Source organism: Pygoscelis adeliae, unplaced genomic scaffold (assembly GCF_000699105.1).
Source record: "Pygoscelis adeliae isolate BGI_AS28 unplaced genomic scaffold, ASM69910v1 Scaffold216, whole genome shotgun sequence".
NCBI classification, from domain to species: domain Eukaryota; kingdom Metazoa; phylum Chordata; class Aves; order Sphenisciformes; family Spheniscidae; genus Pygoscelis; species Pygoscelis adeliae.
This window is the reverse complement of record NW_008825073.1, coordinates 4,234,628-4,252,783: the sequence shown is the minus strand read 5'-3', so window position 1 is coordinate 4,252,783 and position 18,156 is coordinate 4,234,628. Positions and strand designations below refer to the sequence as shown.

The 18,156-nt window shown below is 39.0% G+C and overlaps 1 protein-coding gene across 2 annotated transcripts in view; it reads right to left on the bottom strand.

Moving 5' to 3' along the window:
- Positions 1 to 17,407, bottom strand: part of LOC103919178 (fibronectin type-III domain-containing protein 3a-like) — a 42,987-nt gene extending 25,580 nt beyond the window's left edge. The window contains exons 1-2 of one of the 2 annotated variants that reach the window (XM_009326643.1): positions 17,310 to 17,407; positions 4,268 to 4,406 (exon numbers count right to left, since the gene is read on the bottom strand). In XM_009326643.1, coding sequence (XP_009324918.1) covers positions 4,268 to 4,363 — 96 coding nt within the window. In that variant the 5' untranslated portion in view covers positions 4,364 to 4,406; positions 17,310 to 17,407. The remainder of the gene's footprint in view (positions 1 to 4,267; positions 4,407 to 17,309) is intronic. The other variant, XM_009326644.1, reaches the window with a different exon arrangement.
- Between the last annotated feature and the right edge of the window lie 749 nt (positions 17,408 to 18,156).

Below are 18,156 nucleotides of genomic sequence, written 5' to 3'. Positions count from 1 at the left end.
CAGGCATCCGCACCACAGTTTCACTATCCTCATCATTACAGATTTTATCACCTAACTTCAACATTCCCTACTTCAGCCTGAACCCTTACTCCATGTCTTAACCACCAGTGAAATAAAGAATAAAGCACCAATAAAAGAAAGATTGTTTTCTGCGATTTAGATGCTATACCCTGTATATAAATCCTTTTTGGATTTTTATCTGCCTTTTTCTGGAAACAGTGCAACGCTGACGACTTCCACTTGCAGTCTCTATCCACCCCCCTTGGCAGACATTTTTCTAAAGGACCGCTACTAAACCCAGTCATTCCTTATGATAAGCTGACTACCTAAACACCGTACTTTGTACCTGTAATTTTCTAGGTTATCTTTCTAGTAATCAAAATAATTTCAGGCTTCCAAGATGCTTGCAGTTCCTCCCATTTCACATCAGCTGCAGATTTATTAAGTACGCCTCAATTCTATTATATTGGTCATTAACAAAAAGATCACTGAAAAGAATGAGACTTAAAAAGACCTCGTGGTTCCTTGTTCAACCTTTGCATTTTGACCAATTCCACTTACTCCTTTCCAACAAGTTTGCCACGTAGCTTATGCTGGCGTTAACCACAGCACATTTCTCCAGCTAACGCATGAGAGTCAGTGCAAGCACACCCATGTTTACTGAAGTTATGGCCTACGTCTCCCGCTTCTCTCTCCCTCTACTCTTGAGGGTGCAACTTCAGCACAGAAAGAGATTGGTGTTTGCACGGATCTCTTACATTTAAACTGTTGTGTGTAAAACAAAACTCAAAGGAGCAGGCTGTTAAACGCTGTTTAACACAGATTTTGCAGCTTCTGCATACTGCTGTATTAATCTTAGCTTTTATTTTTTAACAGGGGATGTAGAAGCATGTACAAACACAGACCCTGCTCCAGTGAGTTCACAGTACAGGAGTCAATTTTACTCAAGATAGATGAATTGCTTCTGGACATAAGTAAAACACCAAAACCCCCTGAAAAGGCCACCTAGCCAGTCAGTAATATTCATTACGGTTCCACGAGAAGGACAGATGACAGATAATACTTTTAAAAACAGCATAATTAAAACACTGAAACTTAAGCAGATCTGTCAGTATGTAAGTAAATTTATGACTCTACTGAATTTCTAGGAGTAAAGAGAGAGAAGCAGTGTTACTTGTTTAAAGAAAACGGACAATAACGGGCTGGGGATTTGCCAGAGCACAAAGAACCAGGAAAGATGAGGTCCGCTGCGAACAGCAGCTGCTGGGGACGGACACTAGCAGGGGACAGGACTCCATAGGCAGGTATTAAACCTCACAGCAAGCCTCCTCTTCAAGTGCAAGAAAATTCAGAGGCAGGAAAGGGATCCTTTTAGAAATTCAGAGCCTCTGAACATGTCAGATCTTCAGAACAGGTTTCAATTAACTGAAGTTCTCACAAACAGTTCAGGAAACTATTAACTGAACTCAGCAAAAAGGATCATAAGTAAGTGGTGTAATCACAGGGCTGTAGAGCAGTTCAGAGACTGGAATTTCAGGAATGCATGGGGCAATGTCTTAGAGGAATGACTCACTGTAATTAATGAAGCAAATGCAGTTCCATCTACCTTCCACCAAGGAAAATTTCCAGGAAGCTTGAGTGTTTCTAATGAGTCAACGTAAGCCAAGTTAGGTGACAGACTAGTGCTAGGAGTCAGTCGTGTCAATGCCTTCGGGTGTCCCGCGTAACCATTTCAGAACCAGTGGGATCAAGCTATTTCAAAGCACTGGTCAGCGTTTTGCTTTTATCCCTTATTCACACACTCTCCATTGCTGAAGTTGTTTCAGAACAAGAAACTCTTCCAGAAAACTTCCAACTTATACTTTATGTGAAATGCAACTAATGAACTGGGTTCTGCATCTAACTGTTTGAAGTGATTGGCCAAACAGCACAGGTTTTATTTCTGAAAAGAAAGACACTGTATACTACTCTATACTTAGCCTAGCCTCTATGGCACTGGCAGCAAAATGCTTAAAAATCACCTGCGTTAATAAAGCTTCTGAGTTAACACTCTATTTAAAAGTAAACTTTCCAATGTGGGACTGCAGCTCGGAAGCCTCTCTAGAGAAAAGTGCCGCGAACAAGAGCAGCAAGTCTATTTGTTAGGCAACCAAAGGGTGGCAACATGGTATCGACGGCAACATGACATGGTTGTTTATATACAGACACACTAGAATAAGAAATACTGGCACATTAACACGAAATCACGTTCCCAGTCCCATGAAGATTTTCAATAGACAGACTTACTCCTTATTTCCAGTATAATTCAACTATAAGTCTTGGAGACTCTCAGCCTTTCAGTCTACTCTTCAAATGCCATTTTCCCATGCATCTCCAAGATCCAACTGGTTTTTGTTGTTTGTGGGTTTGTTTTTTTTTAACCTCACCTGATTGCAAGCAGTCTCCACTAGGTTCTGAAAATTTCAACAACTGTCATCTTCTTTTGGGTCATTCAACACCCACTAGTACTCTACACGCTGATCTATACCAAGACATGCTGTACAAATACAGCTATGGAGATGGTCTCCAATTAGATCTACTTCACCTCTTTTCCTTGTGTAACATGAAACGCTACCTACTGAATAACCTCACAGCTGGTCACTGTCTAAAATTTCACATTGCTAATACTAGAACTTCAGAACTAGCTTAGAGACTCTACAGCTTTACTTATTTCAAAACACAGTCACTGTACTTTTATCTCCACGGACTGAGGGAAAAAAGCAGAATAGAATTTTTCTTTTAAATAAAGGCTATTTTTTACAGGCAAGTATGCTACAATCCTTCCCCATCTGTAACAATTACAAAGGAAAGAATATCTCATCAAAACTTTTCAGCATTTATGATCTATCAGACCCTCAACAATTCGTGATTATTTTGTTGTACCCTGTTTATCCACCATACATTCAAACATGTGAAGGTCTTCACTGTTACCCTTCATAATCATTTCATATGACAGTTATCCTCCGGAAACTTCTATGCAACTTTTCCTTCTGGATTAACCCCTTAATTCCTATTTCAATTACTGTCAGATACTTGAAGTTATACACCGAACAGGTTAAAGCAATGGGCAGTTTTGTTCCTTGTTTCAACAAAATGATTATTTAACTGCAGGCACACAAACACTTCAAATTTATGTTTTGTTATCATAGAATCATAGAACAGCCCAGGCTGGAAGGGACTGATCCAGAGATCATCTGCTCCAATCTTTCGTGGGAAAGGGAGCCCAGATGAGATTAGCTAGCAACCAGTCCAATTGCAGCCTGCGAACAAACAGCCACTTAGCTATTTAAAAAACAAACAAACAAACAAAACCCAACCTTTTCTCTCCTACCAGGATCTGTCAAGTTTGTAGCTGCTAGGGCAGGGGGAAGATGCTTCTTAAATTAAGATCCAGCGTTAAAATATCAGGATGTCTGTAATATTTCTGAGTGCACTGAAAGTCTATCTCCAAATGATGGGAAGGTATCTCGGCATTTTTAGTACAAGGCACTCAGCTTCTACTGCCAAACAGTAAATTCACCTCAAGTTTACTGACAACTTATACAAGCTTGTACTTCCGTCAAATCGTTTTGCTTTCACTTTTGTCTGTATTTCTAATCACACTAGGTACTGAATCTAATCACTGAAGGGTTGTGTCCAATAAAATTTTAATATTTCAACTGAATATACTCAGGTTTCACCAGTGCACTGTAATTATTAATGAAGATAAATAATATCAGGAAGCCAAGGTCTTTCCTCTCATTTCCCTGCAATAGACTTCTTGGTTTAGAACACTGCAACCACTTGCTAACCTTTACTGATTATTTCACATGAGCTTTAAGAAGAGCTTTCAAAACCTTAGTGCTTTATTAAATCCATATATTATATTTTTCCTTTTATTCTTTGATTTTGTAGTTTAATTTTAAAGAGCTTACATGCATATAACAAACATTCCTTTTAATTTGCAACCTTTTCACATTTCCACTATATTAATGTTGAATAATTTTCTTCCTCTCTATTTTACTGATGATACCAGTGCTGAGAACCACGTGCTTTTCTAACTTCGCGAATCAGTACCGTAGTTGCTTTATTTCAAGCCGTCTCCTCTTTCAGCCATCACACAAGTTGTACGACAAACAGTTTTTCTATCTGTTCTGTTTTCTACAGCATGCTTGAACATCAACCTCCCTACTACCACCGCTGGCACAGCTTTACATGACTTGTATGAAAGTGCAATGGATTTACTTGCCTGTTGTATGCTGTCCCCATTAACCATATGAGGTAGAAGTGGCACTTCATTCAATATAGGCGTAGCTTCTAATGGAGGCGGCTGGTCGGCCATCATGTCTGAAAACCATTCATTGACAACTGCTCACATTAACCACCTGCTAAAACAAAAAGAGTGCCAATATTAGATATGTCTCTCCTCTCCCCAAATAATTCTCCACTTTGTTCGCCAAACTTGGTACCAATGTTTCAGAAGAAAAATACAGCAGCACCTTCAGGACATTGTTTGGTTTTTTTCCCCTCACAAAACAAACACTTGCACTATGCTATTAACTGAATATTTGAAAACCCAATAGGAAAATATCATCAGACTTCAACACTCCACAACCCTCCCCCAAAGATTTTCCAATAAACTGACTTGAACTGGAGACAAAAGTTACTGTAAAACATCTGCTTCTAGCTTAATTGCACATTTAAAAACTTGTGCAAACAGACAGTCTTAAAAGTATGGAGGGGATCACACGTCAAACACCCGAGTTCTTCATAATGGAGTACACCCAGGGTGTCCAATATATTACCTCACTTTTCATTTTTAAGCACCGCATTTAAGCAATACATATCCTTCTTCCAAAAATATGCTCTTTAAATATGTATCATGCATATTCAACTTGACATGCCACGAGTGATGAAATCGGTATCTAAGTGATACAATTACACAGTAGCAAAATTGACACTTATGCAGCACTTTAGTCTTAAATTTGTAGTTACAATTTCTAAATTGCTTGTACTCTGAAACCTAAGTTTTAGGCCAAATAATTCACATACTACATGTACATTTCAGTCCCTGTGATGATCAAAAAACCCCCTAAATCATGCAATTTCTCCAATTTTGCAACGTCATCAATACACAAGTCCGACACAGTGAAAACAAAGCTTAAGGCAACTCATGAGAGTAGAGTACTTTGTACAAAAGTCTTTGATTACCACAGAGAATTGCATATGGAAAAGTGCTGCATAGTTTTGGGCTTCTAGTGAATAATCTGTAATTACAGTAAGTCAAAATACAATCCAAATGTTAGTGAATTTTCAGTGCACAGTTAATTCAGCATCCATAAAAAGCACAAGATAACAGGATACAGGAAATGCTGACATTTCCTTCTCCCTTCCCATTACCTCCTAGAAACCCATACAGAAGACAAAACGCGGTTAGGACAGTCCAATTCGTTAAATTAAAAGTAAAAAGCAAAATCAAAACAAAAAACATTTCCCACTCCCAAATCTGTGCATGAACCGAGTCAATCTATATACAGCTGCCAAATCCTTGTTCAGTTCTCTATAACCAGTATGGAAATGACAGTGTTGGGGGGGAATCATTTCTTCTGGCATTATCTCATTTCGTTCAGAAAGGGTCTGTCATAAAAGTTGAGATTACAAGGATTTCTTCTGTTATTACCATTACAAGGTAAAGAGGCTGGTAGCATCCATTGGTAAAAAACACACTCCTCCTTGTTTGCAAAAGCATGTCAGAATAACTGATACAATCACAGAATACAGCATAACAAAATACCCAAGGCTGCCAAAGAAACCAGCTCATTCTGCATACCAACTGTTTTCTGGGTCTGCTCCAGCAACAATTTTAAGAGGCCAAATATGACTGCACAGGTGCAAGGGCTAGAAACGACCTCCAAAGTTTAAATTTATATCAGGTTTGTCCTAAATATACTTAGAGCTTAGCATGTTATTTATTTCCTGAATAAAATAATCTTCCATCATATTTGTCAGATTTTGAATTACCTCCGCCAAGGAAACAAACTCATCTGATCATATATAACTATTCCACTTAAAAATACCTGCATGGTAACACTGCCAATCAGTACGTTAAAATTAAGGCAGAAGTTTCTTCCACTACACCTCTCCCATTTTTAGAGGTTTAGAGGTTAGATCTAAGTCTTAAGAGCCCTAATAGGAATTCAGTATACACAGGCAGATTGAAAATATTTTATAGATGCGTATAGTCTCCATTTCTTTCATCTAAGAACCTCAAAGACAACAGAAATCAGCACTTAACATAGAACATAGAAGGGGAAAACCCTTTACCAAAAAGCAACTACATCTGCATTCAAATGTTCAACTAACAAAAATAACCAGCTGTAGAAAAACGTGTTCTGAAATAAGTCCCAATACCACCTGCAATTTTAAATAAACGTTCAAAGTTTCTATCCTAGTCCCCTACACTGGCTGAATATAGTTCTCTGAGGCTTTGTCTCCATCAGCGAGCAGCGCAGTGTAGTTAGTACTAATTGTAGCGCAGAGCACCAACATCCACATGGCTCTCAGAATCCTTAATCTGCTGCCTAATGACACAGGTAGTATTTACGTTTACACCTACACACACACACGTTCTACTTGCTTAGTGCTGTAACTTCACATTTTTCAGAGGGAGAACTTATTACTTGGACTATTAGGAAACAAATGTTTTTATACAGTTAATGACAATCTCCAAAAATAGCAAATACAATTTAATGTCTCAGTAGGAATCTCCATATGGTCAGAGAAAATGGAAATACTCGCATAAATGAAACCATTTTAATAACTCTTGGGCAGTTTCACCTGGCTCAGAACGCTAACGTTGTACTGTACAGCTGGGCTCAGATGGCTGCAAGTGGCAGACCACTAACGATAAAGAGGAACATCCCACTGCGTACTGACAGATTTGCAAAAACCAAGGGTTTTTTTGTTTTAGAGCACAGCTTCATTCCTTAAAAATACTGGTAAGAGAGCAGCAGAAGACACTGCTGCTCTCAAAGGTGGCATCTCTGCTGGTAAATGAGCACGGGACTCAACCCCTCCCCAATTTAACAGGTAAAACTTTTCAAGGGAAATAAAGCATTCCCACTGAACATGATATCAACGGGTTCGCCTCCCAAAAGTCCCCATTTCATTCAAGGAAGTAGGTGGTATTTGGGTAAAAAAAAAAAAGGGAAAATTCCTGAAAAGTTATTACATACTCAGCACAATTTCCTGAAAAACAAAACAAAGAAATAGAGATTTATCCTGAAAAGCCATTACCCACACCCTCCTACTGCTGGTCTAGGAGCAAGGAATCCGGCCCTGCCGTCCTCCAGCTCAGCCCCACGACTCTCGCTCTCGCCAGCGAAGGCAGCAGCAGGGCAAGCAGTGCAGCACGGCTGCTGCAAGGGAGGAAGACGGCTGCTTCTAAAGAAGAGGTGGAGGGCAACCACTGCGCGGGCAGAGAGGAGATTCGAGGATCCTGAGCCCACCTCCGTCCACAACTACCAAGTCTCACAGCTCCCCTCAAACGCTGTCACTGACGCCGGGCGTTCCCTGAACCCTCGGTTTTACCCCAAACCAAGTTAGCCTGGATAGGCAAATCCAGCTGGCGAGTTGTACATGGCCCCAAAAAGGAGTGACCTACCTATAGGTAGAACGGTGTCAAAAAGCTTTTCGGGTCCCCTAAAGCTAGTTTGTTCTATCACATGCTGGGTAATAGAGACTCGGACTGCTATTTTCCAGGGGCTGTTCTTGGCAGCTAGGTGTTTTAAGTTTATCACCACTACTAACTATCCAAGTGGTCAGAACAAAAAAAGAAGAAAAAAGTATTTACACTAAGAATTCACGGGCTGCACTGACATCAAAGATGAGCTAATACACACAATTTTAAAATCTAGGCTAAAAATAAACAAGAGAAATCCCATCTGCAAGCATTAAAGACTAGGCAACTTCTGTAGTTTTCAGAGCCGCAAAGGAATGTACCGAGAATTAGTAAATCATTATATATGAATCAATAGCAGAATTTGTAGAGGTATCTTCTAGAGCTTTGTCACCACGCACTGGAGATTTTTGAGTCAGTATGGCATTAAATAGATTAATTTTTAGAAAGGTTACGTTTTACAAGAGTACTTCTGGCCTGATTCATTTCTTTACAGTGGTTTCTATTAGATATCAGCTAAAGGTCATTCCCAAACTTGGTTTGAGCTGAAGGATGAATTCAGCCCTTACAGCATGACAGCCATTAAAAAAAAAAAAAATAGAATTGGGACTAACCATCTCAGAAACAAACCTTCTGAAGCACTGTTTTAGCAAAGCTGAAAGTAGTAACAGTGGATATCGCATTTCTAAGTTAACAAAAATCTACACCAGAAACAGCTTGAGCTACTGCTTTCACAGATTATTTGTTCAAGACACATGCATCTAAAAACCTGAAATATTTTGTCATTTATTTTACAACATTAAAAAATTAAAATATTTTAAACCAAATAAAACCAGTTCATATTTTAAAAACGTACCCCGAGAAGCGTTCCTGAGTAATTCAACGCTGTGCTAATGTAATATGGTTAACCATATTAAAAAAAGGGGCAATATTTTCCACTGACAGTCTCGCACTACAAAGGCTCCTAAGAAAAACAGAAAAACTTAATGACTAGCCTTCCGGAAAACAATTACAGTATACAGCGGCTGTGCCTGACCTCACTTCCTGACATAGTAAAAATGCCGAGACTCTGGAAGACTGAAACATTGGCCTTCCCTCTTCTCCAGCCCAAATTCTTCTCAACCAGTGCTGCAGTCATCCTGGACCCCGTCCAGCTCCCGAGGATTCGCACTGAACTCAGTGTTCATTGATTCGTGCCTACTCCCGCCTGAAGTCAGCGCCTCAGCCGAGAAAGCTGGGCTCTTATTTACATACAAAACAGCTATTATGCTCCCTATACGGAACTAGCAAAGCAAAGGTAGCCAGCTGAGGTCTGTATGGTACTACATCATCGTACCTTATGTCTGGAAAACGTCATGGATTCTCATGAGACACTTTGAAATGAAAATCTAAAGTAGTCTAAAAGAGTTTCGGTCCAAAGTGAAATAAATATGCAATTCTAGTATACGGGGGTGGTTACTAACAAATAAAACCACTGGAAACAATGCTCACTGCATTACAAAGCCTCCTTTAGCCATCTGCCCATGTGCAGCCTGGAATGAGGTGCGACGTTCAACTCGTGGTCACTTCCACTTGGACGTCACAACAGAAACAACTTCAAAATGATCACAGTAATATCTGTAAGAAAAAGTTACGACTGGAATAATTTTCCCGTATAAACGCACCACTTCTGTTTTATCCAGAGCTTTGGAACAGTCACCAGTAAACACCAATACCACATCAACAATTTTACAGACGTGGTTTCTCTTTAAGCGGTAACAATGAATTTGCAGCTATTTATGCGCAGGGCATGTAAAACCAAAGAAAAGTTTGTGTATTCATTAAATGTGTTTTATAGTACTACACCAAGTAAGAAAAAATGCATATACTGAAAAATAACTTCTTCATTGGAATTATATCCTTTAATCACATTAATAAAATATGAGATTATCTACTGTGCAAATGTGTAGCAGCGTTATGTATTTAGCAAGTTTTAGAAATCCTGTTATCGCCTATTAAAATATTTTCCTAGCATATTAAAAATCTCTCTTCAGAAAGACATCACACACAAACTAAAGAGGGGAGGAACGCTGTAGACAGAAATGGATCAGTTTCATTCCACTGTCCAGAGTAGAAGCTGAACAGATTTCATAAACAGTAAAAAAAAAGTTCACAATCCCACACAGAAGCTACCACAAAGACTCTATTTTCATTATAGTAAGTGCTGGATTTAATATGAGAAAGTTCCTATTCCAAGGAGCTCATTACTTAAATGGAAACTCTTTTTTCTTTAATACAGTATGCCTGAGTTAGAAAGAACAATGTGTCCAGGACCCAAGAGGAAGTCTGATGGAGAGCTAGAAATTTAGCTCAGACTTCCTGATTTCTAGGTTCAGTGCCTTATGCAACCTTCTAGCCTGATCATAAGTTTACATTTATTGCAGGAAGTAAATTACTACAATATCGCCATTTATTAAAAGCAGCGTTGTATTAAAAACTAAAGCTTTGATTATACCTTTTTATAGTAACAGAATTACTAATTAGTATTTTTTATATATATCTACTATACTTTTATATATTATATTTATTTTCTCTAAGTGGGGAAAAAAACCCAGTCTCATTGCAAGCAACATACTTTGTTAGTGTCTTTTACCTTCAGAAAAAAGTAACATCTAGCACTGGATCTGTGGACACATACCTCTACGAACCTCATGTACTTTGATAAAGAAAATGTTGAGACACTGCCGTGCCTTAAAATCCAGATGATCTCTTGCAAGCTGAGACTTCTGAGTATTTTAAACACACTCTAACCTGTCAGTTAAATTTTGCACCAGTGATCTCCAAAGGTTGATAAAAAGAACAGCAGCAGACCCAAACAAAAGTCGTCCCCAACCTCAGGCTAAGGAATAGCCTCATCAAAAAGATCAAACCTTATTTATGAATTCTAAAAAACCCTCACCCCTCCAGATTTGAAATTTACGCCCCACGCAATTTTGAGGTAGGAAACATTTTGGAAAAAAGGTACAAGCTACCCTCTCCCACCCAAGTTTTTCAAATAAACAGTATTAACAAGGTGTTTAAGATATCATCCCAGTCCTAAAATAGTTCTCCTCTGCCACAGGACCACACATGAGACGTTCTAGGTGGATTCGTTTACTTTTAGCAAGATTAAGGGAATGAGAGACTTAACGGAATCAGATTTAACAGAAGCCCAGTTACAACTTTAGCTCTGAAGAGACCACCATCACTCCATAACAGTCATCTGTTCAAAACTAAATATATGTTTTGATTAAAATGTTGGAAATAATTTATAATGACACCCAAGTGAATTTGTCTGCACCATCTTGTATGAAGTTTGGCTTCTAGCCAGAAGGGCACCACAGCTTTGATACTGAAAACGTTCTTCATGACTTACCCAACAAATGTGCTCAGTCAAACATTTTTAATACCTACAGCTGTAAAGCCCGATGTCATTTTGATCCAGGTATTGCTAGGACCTCGCAATTTTGACCTAGATGAGGTCTGTGACCCAAGTAAAACAAAAAAACTCAACAAAATGCCCGCCCTGACTCCACAGACACATAGTAAAAGGCTTCCGCGCTCCGCACCGAGTGTTTTTTTCTAGAAACTCTTGTAAAATCTTTTTCTCTTTTGACATCTAAAAAAGTGACAATTCCAAACCATTTCTCTGTGTTTTCCAAAAAGTTTAACTGTTACTTAAATGCATATTCTAAAGTAGTTCTAACAGTTTCCACGGTAAAACATAAAAGTGACCACGTGCCTTTTATCACAGTCCAGACAGACCTTCTGCCCTCACAAAGACCATCTGGGGATGAAACACACCAGGCCAGCCGCCAGAAGGACCTCTAGTAACTTTCTAAAAGCTGCAGAAAGTTGACTGGCTCCTGTGGCCACCGACAAGAATGACCCATGGAGGCAGAAGTCAAGGTGTAAACCCTCTGTAGAAGTGCGGGGTGGGGGCAACTAGTAAATTACAGAAGGACACTTTTTTCCTAAAGACAATTAAATTAAGTGTTAATGCTCATCTCTCAGGGTACTTTGAGACCTGATTGCCCATAGAAATTCTCTCTGAGGGAGGAGTGAGACTGAGATGGAAATCACGGACACCAAAAAACCCTAGAAACACAGAGAAACAACAGATGCAACATACTAAGACACATGGGAACTCTGACATAAGCGATAGGATCAACTTTCATCCTCCCTTCCCAATCTGGATCAGGTTCCTGATGTGACTGTGCCAGGAAAGCAATAAAAAAAAATTGCTCCCCTCCACCCTCAAACAGAAACTACACCAGCAACCGCCCGTCGCGCTTAAAGAGGTACTTTCTAGCCTGAAGCTACATCCCTTAAGATTTGAGAGCTGTACTCCATGGGGACAAAAAAGCCAAATGCACCATCTGAAGGGCAGTGCTCACCCTAGAGGGTTACATACATTTTCCCAGCTACTGCAGAATTTCTTGCTGTTCCTCACAAGAGAAACTCCACTGTTAAGAACCGTGAGCTGGGAAGAAAAGTATCTGTCAATGCCCAGAGTACATTAGATTTGACCTGATTTGAGCTGTTATTAACAATATGCTGTCCTCTTAAGTATTCATTTATGAGGCCTGTAAAGTTTGCATTAACAGTTTCTATAATGCAAACATTATATTACTTTTAGATAAATATTTTCCTTTATTGTTTCGGTTATTTTAAGTCTTTACTCTTACTGCCAGAGCAGCAGAGTCATCTCCTGAGCACTTCTGTGCTGCTTCCTAAGTGACCAGCCCCATAAAACGAAACCCAGCCCGAAACCCCCCGAAAGGTCCTATTCCTGCCTCTAGAAGCGTTCAAGAGAATTGAACACCTCAAAGGACTGAGCCCTTAAAGCGTTTCATTCTTATTTCAACTTTAAAAAAGTAATGGGATTAAGGTATTTTCCAGCTGTGTCGATGTTGTTAAAAAAATTAATTGATTAAATGCAAAACTGACTGCTTCTTCCCACCAGCTAGGGAGATGACATGTTCTGGCATAAGCTAAGTTGCTCATTTTAATGTCCTAAAGCTACACAAAGCATAAAATTTTCAAGGTTATATGAAAAAGCTTTTAATAAATGCAATGTAACAACGTATTTATTTTAAATATGATTTTCTAAGTGTGAAGCTGTGCCCCCTGAATTTCAAAACGTTGTTCTGGTTGTTCAGGCCTTGAAGGAAACCAGTTTATTTACACATTAACAACATACTACTGAAATTCTATACCCAAATGTCTAACTAAATCACTTAGAAGTTAGGGAAGTATCATACACCATGGCTCATTGAAAAGTAATTCCAAAAAACCTTCTGGCCAGAGACACAAGAAGTAGAGAGCACTGTTGAGATGAAAAAAAAAAAGATAAAAAATGAGAAAGGAAAACCCTGCAAAGCACAAAAGCAGTGACAGTGTCCTCACAGGCCTCAGGGTGCAGTCATAATGTTAACAGTGGCAAAGAACAGCTGGGAAGCTAATAGGGTATTTCTTTGCAAATAAAATACACGCAGCTCTAGAAAGACAACACTGTACTCTTAAGAGCACAAGCACTACTATGTATCTGAAAATATACCTTGGTGATAATGCAGTAATGGCCACAGAGAAACCTTAACCGGTCAGCAAAAAGGTAGCTGGAGTTTACACCTTTAAGTAACTACAGATCTGAACAGATGAAGCAAAATGTTTAAAACCGTGCCAAGATTTACAAGACAGGAGCTGCAAGTTTCTACAGGGAGCTGCACGTGCCCCAAGATTCTGAAATTCAGGTTAAGTACCTGGATAACTACGTACAATTCTTCCCTATGGGAAAGCTTTGGTCTTGAAGTGGAACGCAAAATTGAATCCCCTTTACGGTAATTCTTCCCCTTAAAAGAAACAAGTTCTGCCCATTTATTTACCAACCTTCTTCAATTTCAGGGCAAAAAGTTCTGTTTCAAAGACTGGAAACAACCCAAAGAAATGGCTATTGTATGTGCAGACAAGTCCACCGCAACAGGAACACATTCCATAGCACCTTGTTCATCTGAGTTTCCTCCCTACAGCGAGGAATACCTAGTTCACAGCAAGGAATAAATATCTAAGTATTTTTAAAAGCTTTTCTTATAATCTTCAAGTAAGAGCTGGCTGAGGACCAGCCAGCACAGTGGCAAATTTAAGTGTACCCTGAGCTTGGCTGGTCTACTTTGTCCTACGCCATGTTATTTCCAGACACCAAGCGTGCCAGGCTGTGTGTTGTACAGACGGGGATGTCAGTTTGCTGAGCCAATGAAACCTCCTGGGATTATGCCAGGGAAGCACCAAAACTCATACCTTTTTAGTGCCAGGGCTGTGCAATACCTGTCCTAAATTAACCTAGGGAGCATTACGGGATGGCAGACACAAGCACAGAGTAGGTACAGCTGCTGTGATACAAACAAGATCTGAACCAAAAGTTGTTTTCCAAATGCTTGCATTCCAAATCTCGAACAACAATTTCTTTTTTATTTTAAACTCGACTCTAAGAGAGAGCAATCATCCAGGTTATTAAAACCAACAGTAACAACACTATTTCCAGGGAAGGCTCCCTACCGCGAGACTGGTCAGAGCAGTCAGTTGTCATCTAATCCAAGAAAACAGAAGTAACATCAGGACTTCACAAGATTAATACGAGCAGGAGTTTGCTTTCAGGTTTCTGAAGGCACTAAGGAAAGCAAAGGCTGATTTTCCACTAGCTCCGATTCAATCTGCTTCGGCAAATCAGAAGTGTTCTTGATGTATCCTGTCAATGTATCGATACAAACAGGTAATTCTTCCCCTTAGCTCTCTTACAAAACATGACTTCAAAAACAAGCATAAAAATACAGCGATAGCAAAGGATTTCTTCAAATTGTAAGAGATTATGCAAACTTCAAGCAAGGAAGAATTGTTTTGATACACAAGCTGAAGACTGTTTTCCTTGCGCAACATGAAAAGAGGTTCAGGCTGCAATGCTTTAGCTGCACAGCGGATCAAATTAGCCTAGTTAAAACAGGTTATACTTAAACCAAGGGCTAAAACACACCAATAAATTACTTAAATTACCATATCTGAGCAGTCTCATGGTAACAGACCATGTGCATTTTTTCAGTTCATGGAAAATGCACGGTAAAATGCAAGTATGAGATCACACACGAGGTTTAAGCAAACACACTTCACCCAGCATTTGTGACAGGCCGGGAACACGCATATAACCATTATCACAGTTCAGCTGATGCATGGTAACACACCAAAATAATTTGCCTCTATGCCTGAGCTTTAAACACTCATTGGTAAATCAGTTAACCTGCTACAAGTTTGGGGATGTAATCACACCTTTACATAAGCGCGCAAGTGTAAATTATCACAGTTTTGAAGAATCTAAGGATGACAGTTTATATATATGTTTTTATAAATTTTATATTCTAAGAAACCTAGGCATTAAAAAGCAAAATGACAGTTTACAACACACCAAAAAGTTGTTTATATAACATCTTGCAAAACTGAATAATTCTTCTAAATAATTATCACCCCTGACATTTTGAAATGGACAAAAATATAGGTATTGGTAAGCAGATTAAACCTTCTGATGAAAACAGTCATTCTGCTCAATACTAACACGTACCGTCTTGCAAGTACTTAAAGAGTACTAAAGCTACTTACATCCATGCAAATATTAAAGGCTGCTTTTATTCCTTCAAGTAACTGTAGTATGATGAACCCAACTGAAGTTATGTGTTAGTGGTACAGACCACTTCCCTAGTTTGGGACTCTTCAGCATTTCACACAGCAGAACTGAAAGCAACTGATCCCCATTAAAGAGATATCAATGTTGAAGCTATTTAATAAAGGGCATTAAACAGCAGATAAAAATACTTCATCCAAATTTATAACCCCGTATTTAACATGGTTAAACGATTTTCCTCCCAAAATACCCATTCAACTCAGGAGACTATAACATGGTTATCTATTTTTTTTTTCTTTGTATCTTGTAAGAAATCCATCTGCTGATTGATCTTTCACTCACAGGGCACTCTCAACTTCTCTCCCCAAAGACTTGTTTTGTACCTACTTATGTAGTTTCACATCACATTCTATTCGACATCGATTAGCTACCGTTCAGTTCTTTACTTGATTTCTTCTGTTGCGTTAGACAATTGTGAACCAAACACGAAAGGACTTGGGAAAATGGGGTGAACTGCTCCTCACAAAGTTGAGACTAGCACATAACACTTGAATTTTGGTGCATAGTCGTAACACGAAAACTAATTCTTCATTAGAGGGGACCTAACCTCAGCAAAAACACACCCCGTCACAGAAAAACTAAAGTCTGCTCGGATGCCTTTCAATTCAATGAACAGCGCATTAGCTGTGATGTCATGCAAAATTGCAATTTCATCCTCTGACGCAGCTGATGCGATTGCTTTCCTCAATGCAGCAGTCGTGTTAGGCTAAAGAATACACTGTTGTAAGCTATATGCAGCCAATGTCACACATAACAGTGATCAAAAACTTGTCAAAGGACAGGGTTAATTATTGGCTACGTAATGGTTGTGCGGTATCTATGGATACCCATTTTGAGCAATATTAACAGCTGCTCTCTTCTAATCCAGACAGATCGGGAAACAAATTCAAACGTATGAATTTGAAAGATCAGGCCCCCACCAATGCAACAGGTGGCTCTAAATGTTCTTTTTAGAAAAAGCCTGATGATTGTCTTCAGGACATACTCACGTCAACTCCCTAAAAGATGAAACAGCTACTTTATGTCTTCACATCAAAAAGGAGGTTTCTGATTCACAAATACTTTATAGTGCATCTGCTTATTCTCCTTCCATGTAAAACACACTGTTCTAGCCAACAGCTTCTAAAACTTGTCTTTACTTTTGGCTACTTGTATTTTTAAGAATGCAATTGCCATGGTTTCATAAGGGTCTTGCAGTATTGTACATCAGGAGATAAATCACAGGAATCTTCATAAAAAAAAAGAAAGTTGGAGAATTCTTGCTCCCACAAGTGCCACACCGATGGCAATTTTCTGACAGATTTCCTTCCGCTTTTCAAGCAGGTCAGTTCCATGACCTGATCAATTCCATGACTGAGGAGCTCAATTCCATAAGCTCCAACTAAAAAGTGTATCTGAGTAAGGCCACCTAGCCGGTCACTTATCAGTATGCTACCACCCACTTGAGCTGTTTTCTACACAGGAAATGCATTTTGCTAAAAACAGAATTTACTTTCTTTATCCAAAGGCCAATTATGCAAGTCTCTCTTAGACAAAACTTCCAGCTAAGGGGGTGGGGGGAAGAGAGAGAGCGAAAGTAATGTGGAAATAAAGAGAAGGTTGCTACCTTATAAAACCAATAATGTTTATGTGGAAACACTGAACCTCTTCTTACCTCAAGAACTCTATCAGTTCTTCCTTCCCTAATTCATTTTTTCTATCTGATAGTAAGTTATCCAAAAATTTCTTCCCCCCCCAAAAAAGGGAGCCGTAAGTCTAGAAATCTGTCAAATAATACTTTTATATTATTTCAGCTTGAAGTGTACTTAGAGACTTAACGGAAAAAATGCTTCATAAGATCTGGGAGAATAGTAAGTTATGTCTAATTACCGTCGACACTCTCCTTACTTGAATTTTCTCCTGTTGATAAACGTTACACGGTCAGTGCCTGCTGTAGGATGAGCAACGTGCTGTACTGTCCCTCAGTCTTCTTTCTGCATACAAGAAAAAAGGAACAGTAATTTTCTTTTTAGTGACTAGGCAAGCATAAAGTCTTAAGGAAAAAAAGGTGCAGAAAACAACCTACATTCAGTAAAACAGCAAAAGACATCGGAGAACAGCCAATGATTAACTCTGCTAGAATCAGCAAATAAAACCCAAGGAAGACTCCACTGGGAAAGAACCAAAAGACCTTACGCAGCCCTCTTGCATTTATTCAGTACGTACCGAATGCAAAACCTGACAACTGAGTAAACACTGCACGTACATTTAATGCTGTATTAGCCAAAGACACTCCACTGCTTAAGCTATGATCTAATGAGTGAAAGGTAACTTGAACGCTATGAAGATGGTTCCTGTATGAAGTGCATTGTGTGGCAATTAAGTGTATTTACTTAGTCATCTCCTCAGTGCTCTATTCCTCTATATGACAATAATGATAAAAAAAAAAATCCATTTCCAAAAGGTATGTGAATGTATCCAAATTTAAATTATCATGAACATATTTATCCTCTGATAGGGGACATAAAAAAAGACATAAGCTGTACAATCTGGAAAACACAATCACAGTTTACTGTTATGGGGCAGCACAGCTTTATTCTAGAAACTGTTCCACTAAAGATGCTCCACCAGGAGCAGATAACGAACAGCTTCAGTAGTCACTGAAGCCATCCAAGAGGTTATATTTAATATAAAAAAATCATCATCTTTTTCAAGCTACTGGATCCAGTACCAAACT